This window comes from Eurytemora carolleeae, unplaced genomic scaffold (assembly GCF_000591075.1).
Source record: "Eurytemora carolleeae unplaced genomic scaffold, Eaff_2.0 scaffold1606, whole genome shotgun sequence".
Taxonomy (NCBI): Eukaryota; Metazoa; Arthropoda; class Copepoda; order Calanoida; family Temoridae; genus Eurytemora; species Eurytemora carolleeae.
Genome location: NW_019397494.1, coordinates 47,175 through 63,592, shown reverse-complemented (window position 1 = coordinate 63,592; position 16,418 = coordinate 47,175). Strand labels below are relative to the sequence as shown.

Below are 16,418 nucleotides of genomic sequence, written 5' to 3'. Positions count from 1 at the left end.
TTAGGTCAGAAGTGGAGTATAGCGGATTTGCGTAGGTCAAAAAATACATAAATATAGCTTTAGATTAAAATAAAAACTGATAAACACATGAAAATGAACAAAATAAAATGCTCGATAAAAATATTTTCAGGTAAAAGCAGCAACTAGGGGGGAGGGGCATTGAAAATTCTAAGATTTTTTTTAATTGTTGCCCTACGCCACCCCTCATTTTTTTGCTCTATTCAAAAATTGCATCCCCCCCCCTCTCTAAAAAACAGTTGTGCCTCTATTTCTCTAATTTCTGAATTTAGATTTTTTAAGAGTTATCAACTAACTAAGTGTTTAATATTGCACAACCTGTCACATTTGAAAATGCACAAAATTTTCTGATCTTTTATTTTTTCTGTCAACAGACAAATTCATAAATTCTGCAAAAAAATTAAATAAACAGGAGATCGGAATTTTTGTGTGGATTTTGTTAAGCTTGAAAGCGCTTGAACTCAAAATCCAATGTGGGCACTTTTAAATCTCAGGATCAATGCTTTAATTATTCTTAATCAGTTATCCCTGCAGGGTATGACCGTGTGACCATTACGCAAAGTGATCCAAAGGTTGCAACCCCTTACGCCAATTTATTCTAAAACAATAAAAATTAAAGATACACAAGCATGCTTTATAGTTCTGAAAAATACAAAATTTGAGTTAGTAAGATTAAATCAAAGGCTAAGGCGTTGTGTCATTTAAAAGTTTCCCCAGTCTTAAAAATTGATGCAACTTTTAATATCTATGTGGACGGAAGATTATATATGATTATACAATGTTTAACGCATGACTAGGATTTTCAGCAAAAAGGGAAAATCGTTTTGCGAAGGAAAAAAAAATTGCAGAATATTTTGCATTTTTTACATTTCGTTCGCTCTCAAAGAATGGTAAAATTTCGAGAAAATACGCTTTGACCTGATTCTGAATAACGAAAAATGCGAGAAAAAGAAATGCGAAAATTTGGGGAGGAAATAATGCGAAATTCGTAAAAAAATACGGAAGAAAAAATTATTAATTATGATCGCTCAGAGCAGATAATTCCACAAGTTTTTTTTGCGCAATTAATTCTTGCAGCTATGGTTTTCGCGGAATTTTTGGGGAAATTCTTTTGGTGCCCCCCCTTTAAAACCCCTATTTTGAAAAAATATTGATTCCTTTTTTAATTAAATTATTTATGTAATTTTCTGAGGTGGACTCGACATCAGACACTCATAGGATTAATACATATCACGTATAATAAATAATGATATCAATTATATATTTACACAGAAGGTGCAGTATATATTGTAACGGAGTTCAAAGTACGTATTTTTAACAAAGAATCTTAGATCATGGTTGGAATCAATTAGCTCTGTATATGGGAACTCTGTTGGGTGTTTACATAAACTAAAACTCCTTTTTTGTAAAATTTACAAATGAATGTAACAGATTCTTTAAGAATTGATATTTGTGCTTTTATGAATATGTGATGTTTTTTCCGATAGTCTCTTTTTCAAACAGTATTTATACTAGCTGGGAGATAATCACTATCTCTCCAACACTAGATACTTATTCAAATCCAAGGCTATAAGTTTAAACAATCATTCTTAGTTTTAATAAATAGGGTTTTTACTAAATGGGTTTTTATTAATAATGTGAGTTATGTGAGTTAAGTTCAGAGCCTCAGCTCTGGTTAACTGAAAATATTACAATGTTTGTAGGCTTATATAGGCCTGAATGCTTATAACAGTTGGCAAATAAAATATAGTATAGTTGCGCAGTCGCATTTACTCATTTTTCTAAAAAAAAAGAAAAAAAATCTATAGTTTGAAATATAAAAATTTTGAAAGAAGTTATTATTTACGGGTGGAATATCAATCTAAATTTGTGTTAAAAGAAAATGTTTTAGCATGTTTAGCATTTTCTTTAAACATAAGGACTAAATTTATAGATTGCATTGTATTGACTTGGGATCATCTGCAGAAAAACCAAGTCCACTTTTACAGGTTTATGTGGGCATGCAGTAGATGTTGGAGTTTATTGTTGTTGTTGGGATTTTTGTTGGATGATTTTGTTGTTGTTGTTGATGGAATATTTGTTGAAATATTTTGTTGAGGTTTTTGGAATCTTTGTTGATGTTGGTGGAATATTTGTTGATGTTGGTGGAATATTTGTTAGAATATTTTGTTGATGTTGGAATGTTTTGTTGTTGGTGGTGGAATGTTGTTGTTGTTAATGGAATATTTGTTGTTTTTTGGAATCTTTGTTGATGTTGGTGGAATATTTGTTGGATTTTTTTGTTGTTGTTGGAATATTTGTTGATGTTGATGGAATATTTGTTAGATTATTTTGTTGTTTTTGGAATCTTTGTTGATGTTGGTGAATTATTTGTTGTTTTTCTGGTGAAATATTTTTTGAATGAGTAGTTGGTAGTTTTGTAGGAGGTTTATTTGTAGGAGTTGCCGGTGGTGAAGGTAGGCGTATCAGTGTATCCAGCTTTTCCGATATGTTCCTTTGTCTCCTCTTGCAATCATAAATAAAGTCTAGTAAAAACATTTTACTTATTTTGAAAGTTAGAAAAGATAATAAAGAAAACATATCAAGAATATTAAAATGTTAAAAGTTTTCAAAGCGTTAAAGGCATGCCAATTTTGCTAAGCGATCATAACATCTACAATGTTGTCAACAAGTTATTATAAATTAAATCACAAATTTCAAAATTTCCATTCTTCTTTCTTGATAACTGTTGTTGTTGAATTAGCCATAGTTATTGTAGCTAAAAAATGTTGTAAACAAGTTACTTTAAATGAAATCACAAATTTTTAAATTCCATTCTTCTTTCTTGATAACTTTTGTTGTTGAAACTTCTTGTAGGTTCCACTGTATATATTGGGAATCTGTTGGCAAAGTAGACAAGGTTTCAAACTAGAGATCCTCACTAACCAGGAGATATCTTTAAACCATTATATCAATCCAGGGCATCTTACTAAACCCTACTCCAGACCAATAGATTTCATCAGTCCTCTTAAAATCAGTCTTCTTAGAATAATCAGACCTCCTAGAATTATCAATCTTCCTAAACTCATCAGTCCCAATCTTCCTAAACCATCGCAAATAGTTAAAATGTATTTATATGTTTGTATTTTTTGTGAACATCCTGTGAACACTGTGTATTTTGAAGTATAGGCTCAAGGTTAAAACTACGCCTTAAATCTAACCTTGAAATCTAGAAAAAATTATATCATCAGTTGCAGCCGTCCCTTGCCCAGCTCCAGAGTTCTCAAATCAACTCTGTACCAACAAAAAGGTCATTTTATTGATATTCTAAAATCAGAATAGAATTATCATTTTCGGACCAAGTCCTGAACCAGAAAGTTCGTCTACACCTGCAGCTCCCTGCAGAAGCAGCCTTCTACGGTTCTGCTCCAGACAGCTCTAAAGGTTCATCTACACCTACAGCTTCAAGCAGTTCCCTACAGAAGCAGCCTTCTACAGTTCTGCTCCAGACAGCTCTAAAGGTTCATCAATACCAGCAGTTGAGAAGCTCCCTAAATTCCCCCACAGCAACTAACTACACAGTAATAACATTCCCATATATTCCGTAAAAAGTTTTAACCAATAAACATTTTCAACCCCCACCACGTATCATTTTATTAGACCTAAGGTTTAACAAATGGTGGGGCGCGAACCTGTTCCCAGTTACCTATCGTTGTTTAAGCCTGTTTGCCTACCGCCTGTTTAACTCTTGTTATACCCCTGACCTGCAGATCTTTTTGAACCTGTGGAAGATTTAACAAAGCTATTAAAGCATTCAGCTTTGCATGCAGACAGATACTGTGCTGCTGATTCAGTTTCTGTTCAACTTAAAGTTCAAGTTCTTGTTCCCATTATCCTGCTCCATCGTTACATACCAGAGATTCCGCCTGCTGTCACAACCGTCTAATTATAATTGAAATGAGCACATTTGAAATATCAATTTTAGAGTTTATTTAGCAGTTGATTCACTTCCTTCAATATGGTTGAAGTGGGGTGGAGAAATATTCATTTCTTTCTTGGTATGTTCATGCTTATTGAAACAAAATCCAACTTGTATACATGGGTGGCACCCCTTAATAAAGCTTATTATGTATACTGCAACATTATCTCTAAAGATTGTTATTTTACAATTGTGCAAAAACAACTGTTTATAGACAGCAAAGCAGGATTATGGTTTGAAATTTGTTTGGCAAAAGAAAGTGGGTTTCCAAAAATTCAGAAAATTGTTCTGTTGGGATATAAACTCTTAAAAAAAACTTGTTGGTTCCTGAAGATAGGAATTGGCTAATATAATTAGGTCATGACAACAAAATAAGAGGATAAATTTAAACTAAGCTTTACAAGTTTTTTTAACTTTGTCTTTTATTCTTCCCAGCTTCATAATTTTCAAATATTTTTTTTCTGATTCTTTTCATAAAAATTGTTTTAAAGGGGGGAGATTGTAACGGAGTTCAAAGTGCATATTTTTAACAAAGAATGTCAGATCATGGTTGGAATCAATTATTTCTGTATATGGGAACTCTGTTGGGTGTTTACATAAACTAAAACTCCTTTTTTGTAAAATTCACAAACGAATATACCAGATTCTTTAAGAATTGATATTTGTGCTTTTATGAATAGTTAAAATGCATTTATATGTTTGTATTTTTTGTGAACATCCTGTGAACACTGTGTATTTTGAAGTAAAGGCTCAAGGTTAAAACTACGGCTTAAATCTAATGTTGAAATCTAGAAAAAATGATATCATCAGTTGCAGCCGTCCCTTGCCCAGCTCCAGAGTTCTCAAATCAACTCTGTACCAACAAAAAGGGCATTTTATTGATATTCTAAAATCAGAATAGAATTATCATTTTCGGACCAAGTCCTGAACCAGAAAGTTCGTCTACACTTGCAGCTCCTTACAGAAGCAGCCTTCTATGGTTCTGCTCCAGACAGCTCTAAAGGTTCATCTACACCTACAGCTTCAAGCAGTTCCCATACAGAAGCAGCCTTCTACAGTTCTGCTCCAGACAGCTCTAAAGGTTCATCAATACCAGCAGTTGAGAAGCTTCCTAAATTCCCCCACAGCAACTAACTACACAGTAATAATGCTCACATATATTCCGTAACAAGTTTTAACCAATAAACATTTTTCAACCCCCACCACGTATCATTTAATTAGACCTAAGGTTTAACAATATGGATTAAAGATTTTTTAATGAAACAGTTAAAGGCAATTGTGAGATTTAAAAGTATTTTTTATTAGATGATGTAATTATACTTAAAGGAATACATGCATATAATTTCAAGTGACATTAAATTTATAGAGTGGCATGTCCGATGTACCTTTGAAACCTTCATTTCTCCATCGTTTCTGAAGTAGAGAAACCACAAAATTTTCAAAATGGGAAACATGGTTAATGCAATACTTGATCAGACCAAGCTTTGAAGGGTATTGTTGTGAATCAGAACATAATTTATTTCTTTTCTTAATCTTTTAGTTTGGGTGAGTGCAATGTAGATTGTCTGAGGAAGGGAAACAGCTATTAAATAAGCCCCCCAGGCGTGCCCCCCTTCCTGAGGGGGGGGGCACACATAGGGGGGGCCTGCATCCAGGCCCCCCCTCGTATACCCTGTTAATTTAGAATTAAAGAGGAGCGAATTGCCTCCAAATGAAGGTGGATTCTCATTTGAACTACTGCCGTTTGAACTATGGTACGTTTGAACTATTGTTCGTTTGAACTATTGTTCGTTTAAACTATTGTTCATTTGAACTACTGATCGACGTCATATCCTGTAGTTTAAATCACCGCATTTCTTGCTCATTTGAACTATTTTTCTATCCCAATTCAGTTTTAAAATTTTTTTTATAATCTTCATAAAGTTATATTCATGACAATTAATTAGATAAACATTACACAGAATGAACATAAAAATAGTTCAAATGAACATAAAAATAGTTCAAATGAAATAGTTCAAATGAACATAAAAATAGTTCAATTCAAAGGAAAAATGAAATAGTTCAAATGAACATAAAAATAGTTCAAATGAGCATGAAAATAGTTCAAATGAAATAGTTCAAAAGGAAAAAAATAGTTCAAATGAAAAAAAAAATAGTTTAAATGGACTAAAAAATAGTTCAAATGGACATAAAAATAGTTCAAATGGAAAAAAATAGTTCAAATGGACAGAAAAAGAAAAATAGTTCAAATGGAAAAAAATAGTTCAAATGAGCAATATATTTACTCGTTTGAACTATTGTTCATTTAAACTACTCGCGTGGTCCCAGTGCAGTAGTTGAAATGAACAATAGTTCAAATGAACAATAGTTCAAACGGCAGTAGTCCAAATGAGATAGCATTCCAAATGAATGGATGAAGAAGAAGAATTGTGTAACTTTTAACTGCGATATTATAATGCCATTTGAAAAATACATTGCAGTACCAAATTAAATCGATTTTTTTCTGATAAAAATATCTCTATAATCATGTGCATGTCATATAATTTTTGATTTGATAGAAATAGCCTATAATATAATTATAACATATTTGTTTTGCAGCTCCTTTTATCTGAAAAAAAGTTTAGGCGCGCAATAAGACATTGCGCAAGGTTGGGGGCAAAGGGCAAATAGTTTGCGCGAAGGGCGGAAATTTTTTTTGGCCCCCTTAAACATTTCTAATTCTTAAACTACTAAGAAAAAAAAATTATATTTGGGAGCATTCTTTTCAGTTTGGGCCAGTTTGTTAGGAAAAATCTTAATTTTATATTTCAGGGGCAATTTTTTTTTTTTTTGGGGGGGGGGCAATTTTCAGTTTGGGTAAATCTTAAATCTTTGCTCTGGAGGCAAATTTTGTTTTGGGGGTCTTTTTTCAGTTAGGGAAATTTTTTTATTTATGGACATTTTTAAAGTATATAGAAGGGGCTTTTTTATTTAATGAAAGGGTTGGTTGGGTGCAAAAATTCTTAATTTTGGAGTAATTACCTTAAAGTTGGATGCATTTATAAAACATTTGGGGATAAAAATAAATAAAATTTTGGTGCAACTTATACATATTTGTAATCATAGTCATTAAAAAAGGGGGGTCAAACAAGTCTGGCGGGGCAAATTTTTGTCCCCAGGACATGATCGGGTTGTTACGGTCAAATATAGGAATTTTTCTATTGCGAAAGTTTGGTGTTGTCTGGGTTTATATTGATCTACCAGGGGTTGTAATCTGGCCGCACATTCATCCATCCACGCTTCATTGATACTGTCGAGAAGAGGGTTGACAAGATTACAGCTGCCTAAGAGCTTCTTAGGCCTGATGATAATAGAGTGCAGGAATTCTTCTGATATTCTGCAAATGAGGCCCGGGTGGTGGGGCAAATTGAAAAAGAATTTGTGAGTATAATTTAAAAAAATTTTCAGAAAGGGGGCAAAAATAAAAAGAATCTGAGCATTGAAAAATGTTTTAGTGGAATTTGACTGCTTTATGAGTTGGGGGCATAAATGAGTTTATAGGCCGTTGAAAAAATTACTGTGGGGCCTAATTGTTTTCTTTAAATTTTCAAGAAAATTAGTTATATTTGGAACTAATGGACTCCATGATAAGGACTGCAGGCAAGCCTTCTAAATGGGGGGGGGGGGGGGAAGGCATGGATCCCCAAAAAAACAGAGGCTGGGGGGGGCCTGGTCCCCATACCCCCCCCCCCTAGTTGTACGACTGCCTTAGATATGACTTGAAAAATGCAAATAATTGACTTACAGGGTGTCCCACATTATATTAGACCGAGAATGGGTCTAAATTACGATTTTCGGGACTAATTAGAAAATTTAATTAGAATGAATCATTTGAAAAATAATATAAGGCTTATATAAGAATTTTCTTGTGGAAAATGATAAGTTTTTCGAGTATTAAGGGTTTGTATTGGTGTTAAAGATTGGAGATAATCTAATATGATATGGGACGCTCTGTTTTGTTATATCTCATTTAATTTCATGAATTTCTATAAAATTTTTTATTTAAGTTTACAAAAATATTTTTGAATTTTTTACCATATTTTTATGTCCAAAATCAGAACAAAATAAAATTTTTGTCAAAAACATCGATAATCCCGGTTTTTTGCTACTCACCCTATCTTTTTAGGGTAGCATCTTTTTTCAATTAGGGGCAAGATAATTTAGATAACATTTTACCATCTATGTTTATATTTTGTTTTAAATTATTTTTTTTCTGGTATAAAAAAAACTTTGCAGTAAAAAGACCTTATGTTAAAATCGGTGAATTGTCCCTTCGCATCTGAGTTTAGTTGACTGCGCAGTATAATGGTTTATATCTGTATGAATGGCCCTGAAATCAGTGTACCTTTACCAATCTATCTATCTATCTACCTTCAACACTTCTTGACAGCTCTTGAATCTGAATTTTACAGAAAACAGACTGAAATTCTTGAAACATGGCCACGGGATTTTAAAAATATTACATATTGTGAAATATCAACAGTTAAACCTTAAATCTGATTTTCAGAGATGAGTTTAGTTGTCATGTTAGAATGACTGAATCTAGAAACAAGATCGCAGGACTATACGATCTAGAAGAAACAATTGGTAAATATAGAAATTCTTTTGTTTTGTAATAAACAATTATGCTGTTTGAGCCAAATGGTAATTTCCTAGAGAACGATTTTTGGACCCCCCCCAGGCCCCCCCCTCCTATCAATTTTGTACATGACCATTTATTTTTCAGCAAATTTATTATTATTTATTTTTTTGTTATTTAGGGTTAGGTTAGGTTAGGTTAGGTTAGATAAAAAATAGTTCAAATTAAACTATTTTTTTGTTCATTTGAACTATTTTTTTGTCCATTTAAACTATGTTGATTAAGGGGGGGGGCAAGAAATCCTTGATAGGGGTCCATGTAGTTTCAAAAATAAAATATGAAAATAAAAAAAATTACACCATGATAAAGATTTATGATTTCCCAAACACAAAATTGACCAAACTGGATAAACGATGATTTCCCCCAAAAAATTTAATTTTCCCCTGAAATGTAGTTTAAGATTTTTCCTACAGAAACTTGTTCCAAACTGAAAAGAATGCCCTAATAATTTGCCTCCAAAGTATCCTAAGGTCGTTTTTTTCATGGTTGAGTATAATACACATTTTTCTGCCCCCCCCCAGAAATGTTTAGGGGGGAGGGAAATATTTTCCCTTCCCCCCCCCCCTCCTCTTAATGAATGTCTAGTTGCGCGCCTGGTTTTCCTGTACTGACTTTTTTTGTAGAGAACCCACAAAAGAAAATAATCAGTTTTTAGAATTAAAAACATTGATAGCTATTTTTGTCTTGATCATACAAAGCTTTTAAAGGGAACTTTTTAAATCGGACATTGCCATCTTTGCATGGGGGGTCACTTGAAAGTTACTCTTACAGTTCCTTCTATATAATAAAACAAGAGATTCGTATATATATGTTGCCTATAATAGCCGGCCAAACGGCTGGACCGATTGGGCTGAATTTTTTGTGGACACTCATGGGTGGCCGGGGGGTGTTATAGACTAAAATTATTATTTTTTTCAAATTTGTTCACTAGGAAACGCCGGGCCCTTCAGCTAGTATATAAGAATTTGTTTCTAGGAGAGGGACACTATGCAGTTGTCAAGCTTGCTCGACACGTGTTTACTGGGGAGAAAGTTGCAGTCAAGGTACAGTGTCAGGATTAAACAAAAATTTAACAAGATTATTTCAGTTTTGAGTCTGATATTTGAATTATGGGGGCGTTATCGGGAATTCTTCAATGGAGGGTTAATTTTTTTTCTTTTCAGGGGGGATTCAGCTCACTTCGCCTGTAAACCGATAGAAACAATGATTTTACTGATCCAGGGGGTTCAGCCCCTACAGCCCCTCCCTGACTACGCCTTGCATTGCAGTATTTTAGAGTTGCAAAGCAAAAGATCCCAGCAATTATCCTACTCTTCTATGGGGGGGGGGGAGGGATTCTTGAATATTTCCAAACATATCATAGAACTATAATGAAGTTTTTCTGTAAATGGGACTATTGTTTTCTGCTTTGTATTCCAAATGAAGATTTAATTCAGTCGTCAACCGTTTCTGCATCGCACTTTTTTCTATTGTTTTATTTTGTTTCTACAATTGGTTTATTTAAAACTTTTAAAAATATGAAGTATAACGTCGAATAAATCAACAAAAATGTAAATTCAAATCAATAAGTTGATGTACATTTTGCCCGGAAATCATGATTTAAAAACATGTCTGATTTTCTCTTCGCTACTCTCTTGATTTTTTTTTATATAACCTATCATAACTTACAACCGTTGATCATCTTTTAAGTTTTAAAGTCTGGAGTTATAGTATTATTGTTTTAATTCAGGGTTTTTGATTAAACCTCTCTTAAAAAGTAGAAACTTGAAAGGATCTCTAAAATTCACCGTCTAAGCGAAAATGCGGGAGAAATATTGTGGTTTTCCGCATTTTTTATTTTCTATTTTATCAAAGTTTATTCTAACCTTTTTCTTAATGTAGGTTATTGACAAGCAACGGTGGAATCAGTCCACACAGACTCAGATGCTGCAAGAAGTTAAACTTATGAAACTAGTCCAACATCCTAATGTGGTTCGTCTATACGAGGTACAAGTACTGGATTTAACTAGTATTGAACAGAGAATTTTAATTATATCAATCTCATGTTTTATAAAACCGACATATTTTCTAGAACATTTTTGGAAAGTGTAAATTATTAATTTTTTAGTCTATTTCTAAAATTAAAAGATCTAACATGAAATCAAATAAAATTCCCTAAAAGTAGATATTATAGGTAAAATCAGTTATGTTGCGTCCTTTTTGTTTAATATATATATGCAAAATCAGTATCTTTAAAGTTGGTTCGTCTGCTATAGACTAGATATTTAAACGGTCCCTTTAAAGGAATACTTGTGTTCTAGGTGATAGACACCGCGACAAAGCTGTACCTGATCCTTGAGCTAGGAGATGGAGGGGATATGTACGATTATATCATGAAGGAACAGAATACATTCAACTAAATGGACAATTTAAAAATATTAATTATTTACCTATTACAGGGGTCCACATAATTCCATTTCTGATCCAAAAAATACGCTTAAGGGCATGAAAATATACTTTCTGTGTCATTGTAACTTTAGAAAGTTTTGTTGTGTACGTGTACAACACTTACACTAACACATACAGAAAAATAAACACTCCAGTATGGAATTTTTTCTACAACTTGACATCATACTTCCAATTGTTTACAATAACAACATGGTTAATTTCTGTCCCTAATATCAATCAATCCACATTTAGGATCGTATTAGATGGAATTATATTATGGACCACTGTTTATTTACTTAGTTAGTTACTTATTTAATAACTAGCTATAAGGGCGAGTCAAATTAATTCTTACTAAACCAGCATCATCCTTTTTTGATTTACCGATTAAGATAATTTAGATTACGCAAACATTAGACATGTTTATACTAGATGTAAGATNTGATTCTTGTCCATATCCTCATCCTTTTAGCAACCGTGTGCAAACAAATTAGTGAAGTATTAATAACCTTCTTATCTAATATTTCTTGCAATATATTGTTTTATTGCACTGTAATAATAATTTTGCTAATCTTTGCTGTACTTTTAATCAGCGTTTTCGTCCCCGCTGTTAACTATTTACATTTTCAGCTCATTTCTTTAATTTCTTTAATTTCTTTAATTTCATTAAGTTTTTCCAGCTAATCCAATTCTTTTTTATATTTTTTTTCTTTTCTACTGTAGGGGTTTATATTTTCTCGAAAGAGCATTCCCCGTCTTTTTGAAAATCGTCTGATGTCTAGGGTTTTTTTTGCTGAATTTGGGAACATAAACGATGTTTGAGGGAGAGTAATTATGACTTTTTATAGAGAGAATATCAAAAAAGGGCAAAAAACCTGGTTAATGATGGCCAATTTTGAATTTTGAAAATACAGTATACTTCAGACCTCTAAGCTTAAGTGGACTAAAATTCTGATTTTATGTTATTATTTTTTACATATCTAAAGTTCTCGTGCTCCCCCACTAAGAATGTATTCTGGTACAGCATGAGGGAGGATTAGGGGAGGAAAAAGCAAGAAAATACTTCAAACAAATTGTCACAGCTATACAGTACTGTCACATGCTTCATGTTGTACATAGGTAAGAAATAAATCTCCGAAACTTAAATTAAACTCACATTTTTCTTTTTTTTTATCTCTAGCACAGCTCAGAATAGGTTTAACATACAGAATACATGTGTAAATATATAGCACATCTATACATGGTTAAGAACTACAAACTACTAATAGAGCCACTGGGCTATAGTGAAGTGATCCGGCCAGAGGGTTGGAGGGCGTTAATGTCAAGAAGAAAAAAAAACATTTCTAAAAACAAAATTAGGCTGTAGATACAGGCCACGGTAGTTGGGGCTTCACGGCTTCGGCTACTTCCAATCGGGCATAATAGTATCATTGCACATTATATGCTAACTCTGTGATCCACGTACTCCGGGAGTAGGCAGAGGGTTGCGGGGAGGGGTGGGTACCTGATAGCATTCGTGTTGTTGGGGAGTCATAATAGAACAGATAAAAACTGGATTGCAGATTTGTGTTTTCTTGTTCCCGCATTTTCTCTTTCTGTGCCAAGACGATATTTGGTCATTACAAGATCTTATTTTTTTAAATTTAGTAAAAAAATAATTAGTGAGTTGAATTGAGGGAATCGAATGGGGAAAAATATAAATGGATTAAAAATTAGTCAAAGGCATACAAATTAGTCGCTGAAGAGAAAAAATGTCGGATTAGGTGGAAAATGAGAAAATAAGAAAATGAGTTAAGAACAAGTCCAGGTGGGTGAAATTGAGTTAGAGGGTAAAATTATGAGTATAGGGGTAAATAAAAAATCAAGTTATCCTCCATGCAAAGATGGCAATGTCCCATTTAAAACGGTGCCTTTAAAAACTTTGTCTGATCAAGTATGAATTAAATCTCCTTCTTTTAGTTTCTTTAAACCGGTTATTTTCCTTTTCGGTTTCTCTGCGAAAATGATAAAGCGAATTTCTTGCTTATGATAAGTAATGGAGAAATTGTACATAAATTGAACACTATTCGAGTCAGAAAAACGACGGTATATTTATCTGTGTTCAGGGACTTGAAGCCAGAGAACGTGGTGTTCTTTGAGAAGCTGGGCATGGTGAAGTTGACAGATTTCGGGTTCAGTAACAAGTTCGATCCAGGGGAGAGACTGATGACAAGCTGCGGTAGTCTAGCCTACTCCGCTCCAGAGATATTACTAGGTTCGATACTCGCATATATTCTTAATACAGGGGGATATATATTTTGTAGACTTTCCCCTTCTCTCCTTAAAAATGTTTTCATAGATTTGTAGGGATGGAAAATGAGAAATTTGATGTAACTTTTATAAACGTGTAAATTTTTAAGTAAATTTCTTAAAAATGAATTACCCAACATGAAAAAATAAATTTCCGTAAAAGCAGAATTATAACTAAAATCATTTATGTTGCGTGCTTTTTGATTTTTTATCGTACATTTATTAATGAAATTTGGATGCAGTTGTCTTAAAAGTTTTCTTATCTTTTTCAAAAAATTGCATTGACGGATTTTTCATATTTAAAAAACTTGTTTACAACATTTTTTTTATAAATCACGCAAAAATACTTTTAATTTTGTTTAGAAATAGTTAAATGTCTGAATATTTTCAATACAGTTATGAATGAAGAAACCCTAATCAATATTGTAAAATCTGTTTTTTTTTCATGGAAATTTCTTTTCCAGGAGACGCCTACGATGCTCCGGCTGTAGACATTTGGAGCCTTGGGGTCATCTTGTATATGCTGGTTTGTGGGGCAGCTCCCTTTCAGGAATGTATAGCTACAAATCCGATTTCTAATTTCCGATAATTTCCGGATCTATTCCGTTGAACCTTTACGAACCTTTCCCGAGAATGCATAATAGAAAATGATTGCCTTACCTTTAGATTTAGTTAAATCGAGACCTTAAACAAAATCTTGTGAATATTTTGTCTGCCTGGCCTATGGGATATTATGTCTGCCTGGCCTATGGGATATTATGTCTGCCTGGCCTATGGGATATTNTATATATAGTTATATATATATTATGTATAGTTGTTTAACCGATATTAATATTTAAGAATGAAATGTAAAACGAAAAAATATGCTGCACTTTTCCATTCGGAATTCAGCACTTATTGAGGATCCGAATTTAGAGTTAATTATGCTAATCTATTGGAACCGATGTACTGCATCATTTCATCTCTCAGAGACAGTTCATCACTGCTTAAAAAGTTTTGACCATTTCAACACATGTTAACAATCAATCATTAGTCCTATCAATTTTTTCAAGACAAAGATAATTTTAAATTATAAATAAATACATTGTTTAGTTAAAAAGTCTTAATCTAATTATGTGTCGAAAGAATTTTTAAATCATAAGAATGAAAAGCTATTAGAAACTGAACCCACAAATTCAAGTTTTGAAGCTCTAGGGTCTTAAAAAAATATGTTATGGAAATCTATACTCTAGGTTTTCCTGCATTGTTCCCAGTGTGGAGCTGAGAAGCATCCCGAATGTGTTAGGAAATCAGAAAATATAATATCTATATTTATACTTTGCTTGTCTGTCTGTCTGTTTGTATCCAGTAAACGTCGAAGACGGCTAATTCGATCGGGCCTAAATAACCATGGGACCTCACATGACCTCAGTGAAGGTTTATGGATGATTAAAATTTCAAATAGGTTGATGCATCTGCTGCTGCAATATGAACAATATCACTATTTCTATATTTTTTCCAAGATGAGACTCAGATAAGCTCTTTCGTGACATTTGTTGTGAACATCCAATTTTGTTAAACACGAAATTTTGACGCAAGCTTTCTTTAGAAATAGAGTTAGTGAGGTCTACGCCGTTTTTTTATTTTTACTATTTATCTGATCTTTTCAGCACTCTCAATTTGAAAGCCCTAAAACAAATCAATTTTCTAATATTAATATTAAATCTTTTGAAATAGAATTTCAATATCAAGACCACGTCAGAAACAGCGATATTTTTCAATGGTACGGTTTGTATTTAATTAAGTGAAAAAGGGTGTATATTTCCTTTATGGGAAAATATATGAAGTTTTGGTTAAAAGTATGAAAAACGATGATAAAAGCATCACAAATCATTTCTGAAATTAATCCCTGTGGAAGTGAACCGCCCCTTAATCTATTTTAAGCTATTTAATCTTTAGAAATAGTTTATAATTAATGATATTTGAAGCTATTTCATCCTTAGAAAAAGTTTATAATTAATGATATTTGAAGCTATTTCATCCTTAGTAATAGTTTGTAATTAATGATATTTGAAGCTATATGTGTTGGGTGTATAGGAGGCCAATGATAGTGAGACTCTAACCATGATAATGGATTGCAACTATTCTGTTCCTGCGCATATATCTAAACAGTGCCAGGTTAATACACTAAGGATTGTTAACAACCTTTTATCACAATCGGGCAGTGATATAAAATTTTTTCAAAACCCCGTCCTATTTTTTTTTCTTCCAGATGTTCGATATGTTAGATAAATATATAAAATTTGTTTTTAAGTATAAAAAGCGTAAAAAATTTGCCCATTTTGATTATTTGCGTGGATTATGATTTAAATGTTATATTAAAAGTTTTAACAAAATGTTTTATCTTAAAAATTCCGAATTACTTCAAGCCAAATGCAAACATTTCTTAAAAAGCACATCAAAAAAGTTTCTCCTACATAAAAGTACATTAGTTTGGTAACACAGCTTCGCTTAGAAGTTTAAACCAAGTTTAATACATTCACGTGGTTCACCAGGAGGTAACGAGTTATGATCGGACATACATACAGATTACAGACTGACAAACAGAGATTTCTTCTTTATATCTATCTATATCTATATATATAGATAATTATTTTGTTTAGAGTCTGATATCCAGTATGCTGTGTCGGGATCCTATTAAGAGAGCTACACTTGAACAGATATCTACAGGTTGTAAATTAGATATAAGTTAGAAATAGATTAGATAAATTAGGTAGATTAGGTAGACTAGATGGATTAGATATTTCAGTAGATCAAATAAATTACACAGAAGATTAGATAGATGATGTATATCAAATAAATTACACAGAAGATTAGACAGATAAGATAGATCAGGTAGATTAGTTAAGACTAGATAGATGAGATAGATGAGATAGATGAGATACATGAGATACATGAGATACATGAGATACATGAGATACACGAGATACACGAGATACACGAGATACACGAGATACACGAGATACACGAGATACACGAGATACACGAGATACACGAGATACACGAGATACA

The 16,418-nt window shown here is 32.7% G+C and overlaps 1 protein-coding gene across 1 annotated transcript in view; it reads left to right on the top strand.

Moving 5' to 3' along the window:
* Positions 1-8,494: 8,494 nt before the first annotated feature.
* LOC111714580 (SNF-related serine/threonine-protein kinase) overlaps positions 8,495-16,418 on the top strand; it is a 25,128-nt gene continuing 17,204 nt past the window's right edge. The window contains exons 1-9 of the mRNA XM_023489719.1: positions 8,495-8,602; positions 9,630-9,697; positions 10,536-10,640; positions 10,955-11,032; positions 12,103-12,197; positions 13,184-13,332; positions 13,832-13,917; positions 15,444-15,524; positions 16,010-16,076. Coding sequence (XP_023345487.1) covers positions 8,548-8,602; positions 9,630-9,697; positions 10,536-10,640; positions 10,955-11,032; positions 12,103-12,197; positions 13,184-13,332; positions 13,832-13,917; positions 15,444-15,524; positions 16,010-16,076 — 784 coding nt within the window. The 5' untranslated portion in view covers positions 8,495-8,547. The remainder of the gene's footprint in view (positions 8,603-9,629; positions 9,698-10,535; positions 10,641-10,954; positions 11,033-12,102; positions 12,198-13,183; positions 13,333-13,831; positions 13,918-15,443; positions 15,525-16,009; positions 16,077-16,418) is intronic.